Source organism: Pelodiscus sinensis, chromosome 13 (assembly GCF_049634645.1).
Source record: "Pelodiscus sinensis isolate JC-2024 chromosome 13, ASM4963464v1, whole genome shotgun sequence".
Taxonomy (NCBI): domain Eukaryota; kingdom Metazoa; phylum Chordata; order Testudines; family Trionychidae; genus Pelodiscus; species Pelodiscus sinensis.
In genome coordinates, this window is record NC_134723.1 from 17,442,716 (window position 1) to 17,457,907 (window position 15,192).

The 15,192-nt window shown below is 44.5% G+C and overlaps 1 protein-coding gene across 2 annotated transcripts in view; it reads left to right on the forward strand.

Annotated features, from left to right (window-relative positions):
• BRWD3 (bromodomain and WD repeat domain containing 3) overlaps nt 1–15,192 on the forward strand; it is a 126,248-nt gene that overhangs the window by 65,099 nt on the left and 45,957 nt on the right. For both annotated transcript variants that reach the window (XM_075940777.1, XM_075940778.1), the window contains 2 exons: nt 2,783–2,953; nt 14,525–14,702. In XM_075940777.1, coding sequence (XP_075796892.1) covers nt 2,783–2,953; nt 14,525–14,702 — 349 coding nt within the window. The remainder of the gene's footprint in view (nt 1–2,782; nt 2,954–14,524; nt 14,703–15,192) is intronic.

Here is a 15,192-nt window from a genome sequence, read left to right on the forward strand (position 1 = left end):
ATTGAGCCTTATTCTGTGAGCAATATAGTCAACAAGTAAACTCATTAATTGCAGCGGGGCTGTCTGCAAGATAATTTGCTATAGAATATGAGTAAAACTGGCAGAATAGGGCCCTGCATATTGTCAATACAGTAGTTATAAAGTAAAGTGGTCTTGGAAAAAACAGGGTTTGGTTTTGCAATCAAGTGTGTTCTTTGTAATATAAACTTTACAACAGACTGATCTGTATAAGAGAATGGACAGGTAATGCAAATGAAACATTAGTACAGTATTTGTTTTCTGTTGATAAATGTGGCTTTCAGCTTGAGACTTGCAATGGGTGGGGAGAATATTTTTAATTTTGGACAGTTTGCATTAGGGATGTAATAGTGTAGTTGATTAACCCATTAACCGATAAGCAGAAGCTTATTGGTTAATGCTATAGACTAGGGGTTGGTAACCTATGGCCAAGCCAATTTTCAGCAGTACACAGGGTGGGAGCTCAACCCTGCCCCTTCTTTCCTGTGCAGCTGCAGGAGAGCCCTCCTTCTTCCCTGCAGCAGGTTAGGCTGCAGTGGGAGGAGGCAGCACTGGGGCTGAGGCTCCTCAGCTGTGCCTCTGGGTCCGACCTGACACCATGTGGCCATGGCAGCATTGCTTTGGCCTCCGACTGCCCCAAAGGTGTTGCTGCCACAGCCACGTGGTCCTAGGCTGACCCTGGAGGCGCCACTGCCATGCATTCTGGGGCAGGCTGCCACGCACTGCATGGCAAGGGCACCTCCAGGGCCAACCAAGGACCACATGGCCTCAGAAATTGCTGCAAAGGGGGTGCGAAGTGAAGTAAGTGTTCCACTTCATGGTCAGACCCCCTCACTCACATCCCTTCCCTTCCCCTCCTGTCCACCAAGACCCTACAACCCCAGTTGCTCTGACACCCTCCCTGTTGGCCAGACACTCCCCCTCCTGGCCAAACACCCAACCCCCACCCTGCTCCCGCATCCACCTTTGCTCCTGCACCATCCCTCCTGGCCACACGCTGCACCCTCCCTTGCTCCTGCTCCCTCCACCTGGCTGAACATTCTATTCCCAGCCTGCTTCTGCATCCTATTTCCCACCCAGACCTTGCAACCTCTCTTGCTTCTGCACCCTGCCTCCCTCCCAGATCCTGCACACCCATCCCTCCCATTTGCTGGCAGCCCTGTCTCACACACTGAACTCCTCATTTTTGTCTCTACCCTAGAGCCTAAGGAGGTCCATAAAATCCAGTAAACTCCGGCACCCCAGAAAAGTAAATCTGGCCTATGGAAAACCCTGAACCTCAGTTCTCCCTGTCCCTTCCTCTCACCCTGTGAGGCTGGAGCACCAGAGGAGTGAGGTGTCTTAGTTGGGGGCCACATTAGTGAGGGTTGGGGTTTTTTGGAGGAGTTTTTTGCTTCTCACTTTTGTGGTCCTCAACTAATTTTTCTGTGCATAAGTGACACCTGGCACAAAAAAGGTTCCCCACCCCTGCCATAAATAAAGAAAACATTGAAACCTTTTGTGTTGGACATAATATTTTACTTTATTTAAAGTGAAGTTTGATAAACTAACATGAGAGAGTTAAAATGTTTAATCTTTTTAATCATTTAAATTAAACCGTTCTCCCTAGCTGCAGTTGTTTCAGAAAATAAGGTCACCATACCCAGCCTGCCCCTGCTCCCGTGAATAAGTGAAATCTTGTCATGCCACTTCTGAAAGATTGTCAGCCCCTGCTATAGACTACACCCATCCCCCTCACTCCCCGGCTCTACATTAAAAGTGTATGAGGAGCCAGATGGGCAGGCAGCCTGGCTCAATCTCAGCTTGTACTGGGTTTGGGTGCTTAGACCCATCCCGGACAGGGGCTGCTGCCACTCCTGTATTGGGGACAGCAGCATGGGGCAACAGGCAGCCGGTTCATGAGGGGAGCTGGTTTTTAAAATGGCTCCTCTCGCAGACCACCTTCCACCTGGCACCCCATGCTGATGCCTCTGATACAGAGACAGCAGCGTGCGGTGGCAGGGGACTCCTTGGGAGTGGGTCCAGAGTGCATTGGATGCTGGCCCCACCCCTGGGGACTGTAGAATATTTGAGTAACTGATAAGAATTCTGACGAAGTGGGTCTTTGCCCACGAAAGCTTATGCTCCTACACTTCAGTTAGTCTATAAGGTGCCACAGGACTCCTCGTCGCTTTTGCAGATTCAGACTAACACGGCTACCCCTCTGATACTCGATTATTCAGTTAACTGATATCAAACATCCCTACTTTGCATAGATAAGTAATTCCCTATATGGCAAAAGAGATTTGGGTAGGCAAATAACGTGCGGTATAAGGACCAGATAACAGGAAGACTTCTCTTGGTTTTTTTGTAAGTATATATTTTCATACAAACTGATAGTCTTTGACTTTTGCTGCAGTCCACATGAATGATAAAAATAGCTTTTAACATCTGTAGTAGCATGAGTGGAATGATAAATGACTAAAACGGAACGTAATGAGGAAATATTCAGAGAAGGAGCTGGGTATGTCATAGAAGTCTTTGTTGTAGTTTACCACTTTGCCGAAATAGTTGGTGTGCAGTGTATCTTGCTTAGACAGCAGGAAAAAACAAGAGAAAGATTAACTTGCAAAGTGATATAAGGCATGTGAATTGAAGGAAAAAGGCCCTCTGCATTGCAAGGCGTGGAGAGCAGACTGACAGTCTAATACATTACCGAGTATGGGAGCTTGTGAATTGTTAATAGAACTGAAGCTGATCATTTGGTGTTATTGTTCTCACTAAGGTGATGGCGAAGTGATTGAACAGGTGATTGGGCAGCAAACCAATGACCAGGATGAGAGTATTCTGGATGGAATGATTAGGGAGCTGCAGAGAGAACAAGATCTGAGGCGAATGAATGAAGGTGAAGCTATCCCAAATCCTCCATACAATAGATCACACTCTGTTAATGGTGGTAAGCATTCCCTCATCTCAGTTACTCATTTAATCTGTCTGAACTACTGTGGCCAGGTGTTTGGATTGGCCACACTGAGAATGTGTCTGCCTTTGTAAATTTGACCCAATAGTTTCAGCTGGGAAAATGTTTTTCAGGGCCAACTTCAGAAAAGCAAGTATGTTTGCCTGTCTCCATTAGGGATGTTAAAATGTGTTTATTTAAGTAAACCAATAATTGCTGAAATACGGGGGGAAGTTATGGGCATTACTTTGTTCGTCGATTAGACCTAATTTGTGAGACAGAGACATTAAGGGAGGAAGGGAGAAGCAGCTCCACAGGAGTAGTATGTGTGGGGTGGCCAGCTTAAAGCACATACTCTACATCAGCGTTTCCCAAAGTGTGGCCCAGTAGTGGTCCTTAGAAAAAAAAATACCGGTCCTCAGAAAAATTTTCCCGCATGATTCTTGGGAGAGAGCCTGCTGCCGCGGCGTCTCTGCCGGGCGTGCTCCTGGGCGGCGGGGCTAGATCTGGTGAGCACTAGGACCCGGGGAGAAGGCTGGGCGCACTAATGCAAAGCGCCTGGTGCCGGACACAGCCAGGGGAGCCAGTGCTGGCCAATAAAGCGGCCAGGATTGGGGCTAGGGGCGAGGGTGGGGGGCGGAGCAACCCGCTGGACAGGTAGGGCTAGTGACATGCCCCAGGGCAGGGTGCAGCCTGCGGTTTCATCCACAAACGCGGGCGCGACTGGGGGAGAGGACACAGGGCTACTCACCCGACCTCCAGGGCCTTTACGAGCTGAGTCACCCATCAGGCCTGAAATGGAACTTCTAACCTTACCGGTCCCAAATGGGGATGAAGTAGATACCTTGGGATTGGGGTCTGGAAACTGCCCAGCGCAGTCTACCGGGCCCGCTCCTTTTGGCCCTGGGGGCTTTGGGAGGACCAGAAACAATTTATCTGCATATTCATCATTTGCTTAATAAATATGCAAATAAATGTTACTGGTCCTCCAAAAGCTTGTGAATGGGTTTACTGGTCCCCAGTATCAAAAAGATTGGGAACCACTGCTCTACATGTACCAGCTCTACATGTCTGCCCCCCTCCTGCCCTGTGCAGACGCAACAGTGCAGGGGGTGAGGAGGGCAGGCAGCTCCATGGGAGCCAGCAGCAGTTCTGGGGCAGGGCTAATCTCCATCCAGAGTCTTCTCTCCCCTGATTCAGAGGAGGGATTTGAATCAACATTTCCTACCCCATAATTGAGTGCCTTAATCGCCAGGATATAGAGACATTCACTCTCTCTGACCAAATGAATATTTATGCAAAGTGTACTCAGAGCATTCAAAAAATTAAGAATCCTGCACGCACTATTTTAAAATTCTGCACATTTTATTTGTCAAATAAATGTTGTGGCTCCAGAATGGCTCTGGGAAGCACAGGCCACTGGCTGCACAGAGGTGATCATGGTACAGCTCCACCCACCCTCCCCTAGACATGGACTCAGGACTGAGGCTACGCTCAATCCTAACACAGTGCAAGGACCCAGGCCTGTCCCAGAAACTCTCCAAGGCCCTGCAAATCCATGCCAGGTACACCAGGCGTGGGTAGGCAGGCTCAGCATGGCAAGTGTGTGGGTATCTGGGTCTGGATTGAGAGGGTTCTGTGTGGGCTAGTCTGGGTGCAGGAGGCCCATTGGGAGATCCGGGTGTGAGGAGAATCTGGAGGCAGGGGAATGTTGGGGGGAGGGTAGGACTCTGGGTGAAATGGTAATGGGATGCTATGGGAGGGCCCAAGTAAAGGTGGCTGGGGGATAGAGCTCAGCATGCAGGCCTGCAAGGGGGATCAGTGAGAGAGTTCAGATTCTGTGGGAGTGGGGCTCTAGTTGCAGCTGGTTGGGGCTCGGTGGGGTGGGGATCTAGATGGCCCATTAGAGCAGTCCATGTGCATGGGGGTGGGGTTCTAAATGTGTGAAGGGTGTGGCTCAGGAGGAGGGTATGAGGGAATCTGGATGCATACGGTTTGGGTAGATGGGGGAGCAGCTCATTCTACCAAGATCCTTCTCCTTGAAGCTGAGGTGTCATGGGTTCAGGAAGTGGATTGGGGGAGTTTGCAAAGGTTCCTGCAGCTGGCAGAGAAATCTGGGGGTGGGTCTGACCCTGCCACAGATGCCATGTAGGGGAAGTCCTGTCCTTCCCAGCCAAGCTGGGACAAGTTGCTGGGCCCAGCGCAGGATAAGAACAACCAGTCTGGTATTCCCCAGTCCTATCATGTGTCACACAGAGACTTACCTCGCTGCTGGCTGCTCTGAGTACCTGAAACATACTGCTTGGGAGGATTGCATGACTGCTCCCGTGGCTTCCCTTTGCTTCTCTGTCAGCAAATAATTTTTATGCAGGAAAGCAAAGACTTGTGTAGGGGTAGTCTGGACGTTCCGCGGTCGACATCAAAGGCATTTGTTGACCACCCAGGTATGCCTCCTGGGATGAGGCATACCTGGGTGGTCGGCAAATGCCTTTGATGTCAACCCCCACGCATCCAGACTACCGTGCTGAGCCGACAAACAGCTGATCGGCTCAGCAAGGCAGCCATGTAAATTTAAATGAAGCGGCGATTATTTAAATCCCCGCTTCATTTTCCTATGCCTGGTAGTCTAATCTACATGCCTCTGTCGCCACAGGCATGTAGTCTAGACGTACCTCTAAGCTGGTCATTGAGTTCAGCCCCCTGCCCAAAGCAGGACCAATCCCAACTAAATCATCTCAGCCAGGGCTTTGTCAACCCAAGACTTAAAAGCCTATAGGGATGGAGATTCCACCTCCTCCCTAGGTAACCCATTCCTAGGGAAATAATTTTTCCTAATATCCAACCTAAACCTCCCCCACTGTAACTTAAGACCACGGCTCCTTCTTCAGCCATCCCTCACTACTGAAAACAGTCTCTCTCCATCCTCTTCGAAACCTCCCTTCAGGAAGTTGAAGGCTGCTATCAAATCCCCTCTCACTCTTATCGTCTGCAGTCTAAATAAGACCAAATCCCTCATCCTGTCCTCATAGGTCATGTGTTCCAGCCCCCTAATCATTTTGGTTGCCCTCCGCTGGACCCTTTCTGTGTCCACATCCTTTCTGTAATGGGGGGGGCCCAGAACTGGACGCAATACACCAGATGCAGCCTCATCAGTGCTGAATAAAGGGGAATAATCACTTCTCTAAATCTGCTGGCAATACTCCTCCTAATGCAACCCAATATTGCATTCACCTTCTTGGCTACAAGGGCACACTGTTGACTCATATCCAGCTTCTCATCCACTGTAATCCTCAGGTCCCGTTGAGCCCGACAATCTAGCCAGCTTTCCATCCACCTTACAGTCCATTTATCCAATCCATATTCCCTTAACTTGGTGGCAAGAACATTGTGGGAGACCGTATCAAAAGCTTTGCTAAAGTCAAGATATATCACATCCACTGACTTTCCCATGTCCACAGAGCCAGTTACCTCATCATAGAAGCTAATAAGATTGGTCAGGCATGACTTGCCCTTGGTGAATCCATGTTGATTATTCCTGAGAATAGAGTAGAGCGGAAGAATGACTTCTCGTGTCTTGCTCACAACACACCTGTTAATGCATCCCAGAATCATGTTTGCTTTCTTTGCAACAGTATCACACTGCTGACTCATATTTAACTTGTGGTCCACTATAACCCCTAGATCCCTTTCTGTGGTACTTCTTCCCAGACCGTCACTTCCCATTCTGTATGTGTGAAACTGATTGTTCCTTCCTAAGTGGAGCACTTTGCATTTGTCTTTATTAAACTTCATCCTATTTATCTCAGACCATTTCTCCAATTCGTCCAGGTCATTTTGAATTATGTCCCTATCCTCCAGATTAGTCGCAACCTCTCCCAGCTTGGTATCATCTGCAAACTTAATAAGCGTACTTTCTATACCAATATCTAAATTGTTGATGAAGATATTGAACAGAGCTGGTCCCAAAACAGAGCCCTGCGAAACCCCACTTGTTATGCCTTTCCAGCAGGATTGTGAACCATTAATAACCACACTCTGAGTACGGTTATCCAGCCAGTTATGCACCCACCTTATTGTAGCCCCATCTAAGTTGTATTTCCCTAGTTTATTGATAAGAATATCATGCGAGACCGTATCAAACGCCTTACTAAAGTCTAGGTATACCACATCCACCGCTCCTCCCTTATCCACAAGACTCGTTATCCTATTAAAGAAAGTTATCAGATTGGTTTGACATGATTTGTTCTTTACAAAACCATGCTGGCTGTTCCCTATCACATTGCCACTTTCCAAGTGTTTACAGATGATTTCCTTAATTACTTTCTCCGTTATCTTCCCTGGCACAGAAGTTAAACTAACTGGTCTGTAGTTTCCTGGGTTGTTCTTATTTCCCTTATTATAGATGGGCACTATATTTGCCCTTTTCCAGTCCTCTGTAATCTCTCCTGTCTCCCATGGTTTTCCAAAGATGGTAGCTAGAGGCTCAGATATCTCCCCTATCATCTCCTTGAGCATTCTAGGATGCATTTCATCAGGCCCTGGTGACTTGCAGGCATCTAACTTTTCTAGGTGATTTTTAACTTGTTCTTTTTTTATTTTACCTTCTAAAATTACCCCCTTTCCACTGGCATTCACTATGTAAGGCATTCCTACAGACTTCTCGGTAAAGACTGAAACAAAGAAGTCATTGAGCATCTCTGCCATTTCCAAGTTTCCTATTACTGTTTCTCCCTCTTCACTGATCAGTGGGCCTACCCTCTCCTTGGTCTTCCTCTTGCTTCTAATATATTTATAAAATGTCTTCTTGTTTCCCTTTATTCCCATAGCTAATTTGAGCTCATTCTGTGCCTTTGCCTTTCTAATCTTGCCCCTGCATTCCTGTGCTGTTTGCCTATATTCATCCTTTGTAATTTGTCCTACTTTCCATTTTTTATGAGACTCCTTTTTTTTATTTTTAGATCATTCAGGATCTCGTGGTTAAGCCAAGGCGGTCTTTTGCCATATTTTCTATCTTTCCGACACATTGGAATAGCTTGCTTTTGGGCCCTTAACAATGTCCCTTTGAAAAACTGCCAACTCTCCTCAGTTGTTTTTCCTCTCAGTCTCGATTCCCATGGGACCTTACCTATCAGCTCTCTGAGTTTACCAAAATCCGCCTTCCTGAAATCCATTGTCTCTCTTTTGCTGTTCTCCCTTCTACCCTTCCTTAGAATTGTGAACTCTATGATTTCATGATCACTTTCACCCAAGCTGCCTTCCACTTTCAAATTCTCAACCAGTTCCTCCCTATTTGTCAGGATCAAATCTAGAACAGCTTTCTCCCTGGTAGCTTTTTCAACCTTCTGAAATAAAAAGTCTCCAATGCAGTCCAAGAATTTATTGGATAGTTTGTGCCCTGCAGTGTTATTTTCCCAACGTATATCTGGATAGTTGAAGTCCCCCATCACCACCAAATCTTGGGCTTTGGATGATTTTGTTAGTTGTTTAAAAAAAACCTCATCCACTTCTTCCACCTGGGTAGTTGGCCTGTAGTCGACTAATAGCATGACATCACCTTTATTTTTAATCCCTTTTAGCCTAACCCAGAGACTCTCAACATTTCCGTCTCCTATGCCCACCTCCACCTCACTCCAAGTGTGTTCATTTTTAATGTATAAAGCAACACCTCCTCCCTTTTTTTCCCTGTCTATCCTACCTGAGCAAGCTGTCCCTTAACAAATCTAGTTTAAAGCCCTCCTCACTAAATTTGCAAGCCTGCCTGCGAAGATGCTCTTTCCTTTCTTGGTTAGGTGGATCCCATCTTTTCCTAACAATTCTTGTGCCTGGAACAGAGTCTCATGGTCGAAGAAACCAAAGCCCCCTCTCCCGACACCACCTGCACAACCACGCATTTATTTCTACGATCGAAGATCTCTACCTGGACCTTTTCCTTCAACAGGGAAAATGGACGAGAACACCACTCGTGCTTCAAATTCCTTGATCCTTCTTCCCAGCGCTACATAATCTGCAGTGACCTGCTCAAGGTCATTCTTGGCCATATCATTAGTTCCCACATAGAGAAGCAGGAAGGGGTAGCGATACAAGGTTTAATCAGTTTTGAAAGTGGCGAGGAGTCCTGTGACACCTTATAGACTAACTGAAGTGTAAGAGCATAAGCTTTCGTGGGCAAAGACCCACTTCGTCTACATGCATCTGACGAAGTGGGTCTTTGCCCACGAAAGCTTATGCTCCTACACTTCAGTTAGTCTATAAGGTGCCACAGGACTCCTCGTCGCTTTTGCAGATTTAGACTAACATGGATACCCCTCTGATCAGTTTTGAAAGACTGTCGGTTACATCCTAAATTCTAGCTCCTGATAAGGAGCACGCTTCTCGAGATTCCAGGTCTGGATGGCAGATAGATGACTCCGTCCCTCTTAGGAGGGAGTACCCAACCACCACTACCCATCTTTTTATTTTGGGGGTGGTGCTCGTGGAACCCCCTCATTATCATTTATTCTCTGCAGGGATGATGCTTCCTAATTTTTCATATTGTAATGTCACCATAAGAGGGTACATTTAACAAGTAGGTAAAGGTATTAGGACTTAGGACTTTCACTAAGCTGTGAAAGGCAAATTCTTTCTTGCTGCTGTCTATGTGATTAAGTGTTTATAAAATATACAAACATATTTGTTTTGTCCCAGTGTTTCATTTCAAAGCTTGCATTTGTTCTCCTGTTCAAGTGTTCTGTTTCAGTGAATTTTCCTTATATAGACCATGATTAAAAACTAGATCAAACCCAATTAGATTTGACCAGCTGATCACAAAGCAGCTTATTGTCTGTTGTAACAGATGCTATGGATGTGTGCTGTACGTTATCTAATCACAAATCAGTTTATTCATAATATCCAAAGTGCTCAAAGTTTACTGTACATTTGCTAGTAATCTGGTTGTAGAAATGAGTGACTTGTTTATGTTTAAACTATCTGTTACTGGTTGAGCTCTGTGGGAGCAGTATGCTTAGAACTGCCTAACCAAAGAAATGATAGGAAAGGATTACATCAACAGAACACCTCATTTCACTTTGATCTAAATCAGTGGTTCCAAATACGTGACTCACAGCCTGCTTGAGGTTCTTATCTGGCCTTTATGATGCTTTTAAATTTTGCAAAGTGCTGGTTTTCATTTAAAAAAAAAAAAGTCAAGTTCATATGGTTGTGAAGATAACCTTCCAAACATGAACTAAGTGTAAACTGATGGAAAATTGATGCTCTGTTGTCTTCCAGAATTTGCAGGCTACCTCAAACAGTAGATGTGAGACACACAACTTGCCTATATTCATCTCAGTGAGGTATTTACACATCAGTCTATTTGGAAGTTTAAGAACTAGATCGGGGTAGCCAACCTGTGGCTCCTGAGCCACATGAGGCTCTTCAAAGAAAAAACTGCGGCTCCCGCACCCACAGCTCAGAGCTCTGAAGGGGGCACGGGATGCCAGAACAGACTTCAAAATGGCCGCCTTCACAATGGCCGCCCTTAAAAGGGCTGTGGCCGGGCCTCCTCTCCCCTCCCCCCTTTTTTTCTTTTTTTTTTCGACAAAATGCAGCGGCTAGTGCTTCCCCCCCCCCCCCCCCCTCTCTTTTTCTTAGCAGCCTTTTTCCCTTGGTTGTTTGCACTGTATCCACCACTATTTTGGCTCTTCATCTCTAGTGGGTTGGCCACTCCGAACTAGATTAGAACACAGTTTTGCACAATTATGAGCCTACTTTGCATATGCGATATTTGTGCATATAGAAATTAGATAATTTCACTTCCAAATGACCAGGTAAACCGAAAAGAGGGATAGCTGTAGTATTAGTGTTGCCCAGCATCATCTTATCTCCACTTGACTAAACAAAGGAAGACAGACTCTGGCTGGCCAAGTGGTGACATGAGGCTGCCTCCTTTGTGCTGGCTAATGCTGTGGCCCACGCGGTTAGGCTGTCCCTGCTGGCCTGAGACAGCCTCACCGGCCCCAGTTCAAGATCTGGTGGGTGGGTCATCACTTGCACTTCAATGAGGACATCGCTTGAACTCAAATGCACTGTGGTTTGATTTTCCCTATTTTCTTTGCCTTAGTTAACCATTTTTAATTCATGAACTGGTTTTATTAAAATGGCTGAATTTCTTAAATTATTATGTCAAACCCAGTAGGCTTTCTCATTTTAATTAGTTTTAAAATTAGCCTTTAAATTTTTTAAAAATCATATTTAGTCTAAACACTTTTAATTAAACGTTTTCAAATAGCCAAAAGTTAAAATCAAATATCTAAAACAAATAGTATCTTTTCTGAATATACTTTTAACTCATGATCTACTAACTCATCACAACATAAGGAAGATATAGTATAGAGCAGGGTTACTTAACATCAGCCTGTTTGTTTGTGGCCCACGATGTGGTTTGGATTTACAGAGGGCTCAACACACGGCCCGCAGGTAGGATCCTTTGAACAAGGCCTCCACTGGGAACACACTCCCAGGCGGGGTGAGCAGTGAAAGATGCAAGCGGATGGGCTGGTTGGAACAGCTGAGTACAGGGTGTTGGTGTTTCTAACCCCCTGGGAGGAGGCGCCGGGGCATTGTGGGAAGTGCCTTGTATTCATGCCCGTCAGTGTGAAAGACTCCATTTGCATATATTTGCTTATATACTTCCATATATATGCAACCACACTTAAGTTGCGGCCCTTAGCATGTGTTGTGAGTATCATTGTGGCTCTCGGGGCTTCCACAGTTGAATAGCCCTGGTATAGAACAAGACAACTAGAATTAATGTCAGGGTTATCCAAGATAAAATAGCTGAAAAAATCAGAATACAAACCATCAAGCATGTAATTCATAAATTCAAGAGCCCAAAAAGGACTATTATTAGATCAGTGACTCTCAGCCTCTCAAGACTACTGCAATCCTTCTTAGGAGTCTGATTTATCTTTTGTATTCCCACATTTAAAAACTATTTGCGTACAAAATCTTCTATAATCACTGAAATATGTGACCCAGAGCTGTAAACTCAATCCTTAGCACAAAATACAATGAATGAAGGTGTGCTTGTGATATACCTTTGTGTGTGTGTGTGTGTGTGTGTGTGTGTGTGTGTGTGTGTGTGTGTGTGTGTGTGTGTATATATATATATATATATATATATATATATATATATATATATATATATATATATATATATATAGGTGTGTATGGAGTCAGGCAGAGGTAGGAGAGCAGTAAACAAACACGCATATCAAGCAATGAACTACTCAGGAGAGCAATAGCAGGAGTATCTCCTTTTATTCATAATTATAGCTTCTTTGATGTTGAAAATGAAGAAGCCCAGTATGTTTTCAGTTGTAGGATTTTGATTCACATTTTCAGGAAACTTAATATAAGTGACACATTAGACTGAACAGATTTATAATTCCCCTTCTTTGGCATACATTAGTTTCATGGCTACTGAAAATGTTGCAGTATTTTTTTGATTTCATATTATTATTTAAAGTTGTTAATTATCCCATGTTTTAGTATTCTTTCTTCCATAGCATTTAAAAATATATAAAAAATATTTGTTAGTAACTGGTGGGTACCACTGTGGCACATACCTGAAGAAGCGCACATGACCCCAATATTGGTGCAGAAGACAAAACTCACTCCGCTCATGTATGGAAAATCTTAGAAGGGAACACTAATATAGAGCCCTGCAAAGCTGTGGATATCTGGTTTATATCTGCAGGTATCTGCGGATGTGGATGCAGATATCCATAGCTCATTTTTGCGATTATGGATGTGGATGCAGATACAAATTTTGTATCTAGAATCCCGGAAATTTGCAGATATCTGCTTTATATCCATGGGTATCCATGTCAATGTGAATATTCACCACTTATTTTTGCAGATGTGGATCAAATTTTGTATCCGTGCAAGGCTCTAGGAAATGTGTTGAAACCTATAGCAATTTAATTTTCAAAAGCTCCTAAATAAAAGTACTGTTGAAAATCAGTGGGCCTTTGGTCCATCAGCACTTACAAAAACCCATTACTTGGCCAAGAAATTTCCTAGAAAACCTTCTGTACTTTAGAAAGTCACAGCACAGACTGATTGTTTTTTAATTAGTTTCGAAGTGGTTGGTAACATTCCAGCAACATAGTGAAGTAGCTCTTCCTACGTATTCATTGAAAATATCAAAACCCTTCAGCTCATGTTAGTCTAGGGTTGCGAGCCCTCATGATTTTGCTGGATATCTCCCATAATTGGACTTGATCTCCAGGACGCTCCTGAAGCAAAACTGGGAAATCGGCCGCTAAAGACCAGTGGTACAGAGAGCTAAAGAGGCTCCCTACCTGTCCTGGCCCTGCAGTGCTCCCAGAAGTGGTTGGTATGTTCCTCCCTGCAGGCCTTGAAGGATGGGCCAAGGCATCGCTGTGCTGCCCCCACTCCAAGCAACAACTCTGCATCTCCCTTTGGCTGGGAACTAAGGCCACAGAGCCATCTGGTCTCTCTTGCCTAGGGGCCTTTGGAAGGGATGTGCTAGCCACTTCTGGGGAGCAGCATGGGGCTAGGGCAGGCACCTTAACTTCGTACCTCAAGCTCAGCCCAGGGCCTCTTCTGTACTTCAAACCCCTGACCCACAGACCAGAGTCCACACTTCCTTCCACAGCCCAGCTCCATGCCCCATTCCAGTGAAAGTGAGTGTGGGTGAGGAAGAGCGGGCAACAGAGGGAAGAGGGATGGAGTGAGCAGGGAAGGGGCAGGGCCCAAGATATTTGGGTTTGTGAGATTAGACAGTTGGCAGGCCTATAATAATGGCTGATATTCAGTTGATCAGTAACTATGACAAAACTGCTTTCTCCTGGGCCAGTGCAACTATGCTCTTCCACTTACAGAGGACTGAGGGTACATCTACACTGCAACACTATTTTGAAATAATTAGCGCTATTCTGAAATAACTTAGTCTGTGTCTATACAGCAGGCAGTTATTTCAAAATAGTGTCAAAATACTGTCAAGCTGGATAACTTCTTACTCTGACTCCTGTAACCCTCATTGTACGAGGAAAAAGGAAAGTCGGAGGAAGAGTGCTCTATTTCAAAATAGGTACTGTGTAGGCACTCCCTATTTCAAAATAAACCATTTCAAAATAAGATACTCAGTTGACGTAGCTCAGTTTGTATAGCTTATTTCGAGTTAAGCCCTGTAGTGTAGACGCACCGTGGCTATGTCTACACTATGAGTTTTCTTGGCAAAAAATATGCTAATGAGGGACTCATTTGCATGAATCACAATCTCATTTGCATATTTTCTGCTGATCCGTTTTTGCGCTGGGGTTTCTTGCAGAAAAAGGGGGTTTTGTGGAAAAAGAAAACATCCATGCTGCTTGTTTTTGTGCAAAAATGGATTGACAGAAAATATGCAAATGATATTGTGACTCATGCAAATTAGTTCCTCATCATATTTTTTGCCGACAAAACTCGTAATGTAGACGTAGCCTCTGAGAAGAAACTCTGTCTAGCTCTAAATTTTTATGCACAGAAATGAACGCAAAAAAGATCTTTGTGTTTGTGTTTTAGCTCTTAGAAGTCCAAGTTTGGATTCCCCACCAAATGTTGGTCTCAGACGTAGTGGTCAGATTGAGGGGGTCCGGCAAATGCATCACAATGCTCCTCGCAGTCAGATGGCCACAGAAAGAGATCTTATGGCATGGAGCAGAAGAGTAGTGGTGAATGAGCTGCATTCAGGGGTTTGCAGGTAAGATGAAGCCATTGATTCTGAACTTCTTTTGGAAACAGCTCCATTCTATTGCAGGACAAAAATACTGAAACAGATTGTTTTAATCAAGAAATATGAAACAAATTATTCCAATATGTGCTGTGCATGTGGAATCAATTGTTACAAACATCATAAAGTGTATGAATTACAAAGATCATGTTATAAGTGATCTATTTTTTTCTTGGCATCTATATGTAATATTCCAAAGCATGTTTAGGGTAGGAAGAATAAATCAGTCATATAGTGTTTCAATGATGCCTCTTTCAAAAATGAGAATTTTTTTTAAGAAACTGATTTTTCAGTACTATATTTTCTTCAGATTTAGAGTTAAAAATTGGGGCTATATTCTGCTTTGGAATGTGAAGGATGGTAATTTCTTACCTATATGGTTATTTAACTCCTTCTTTGCTGGTTCAGATATTCTGTTCTTACCTTATTGGGGCCAGTTTTATTTTGACTGTTCTTTTTC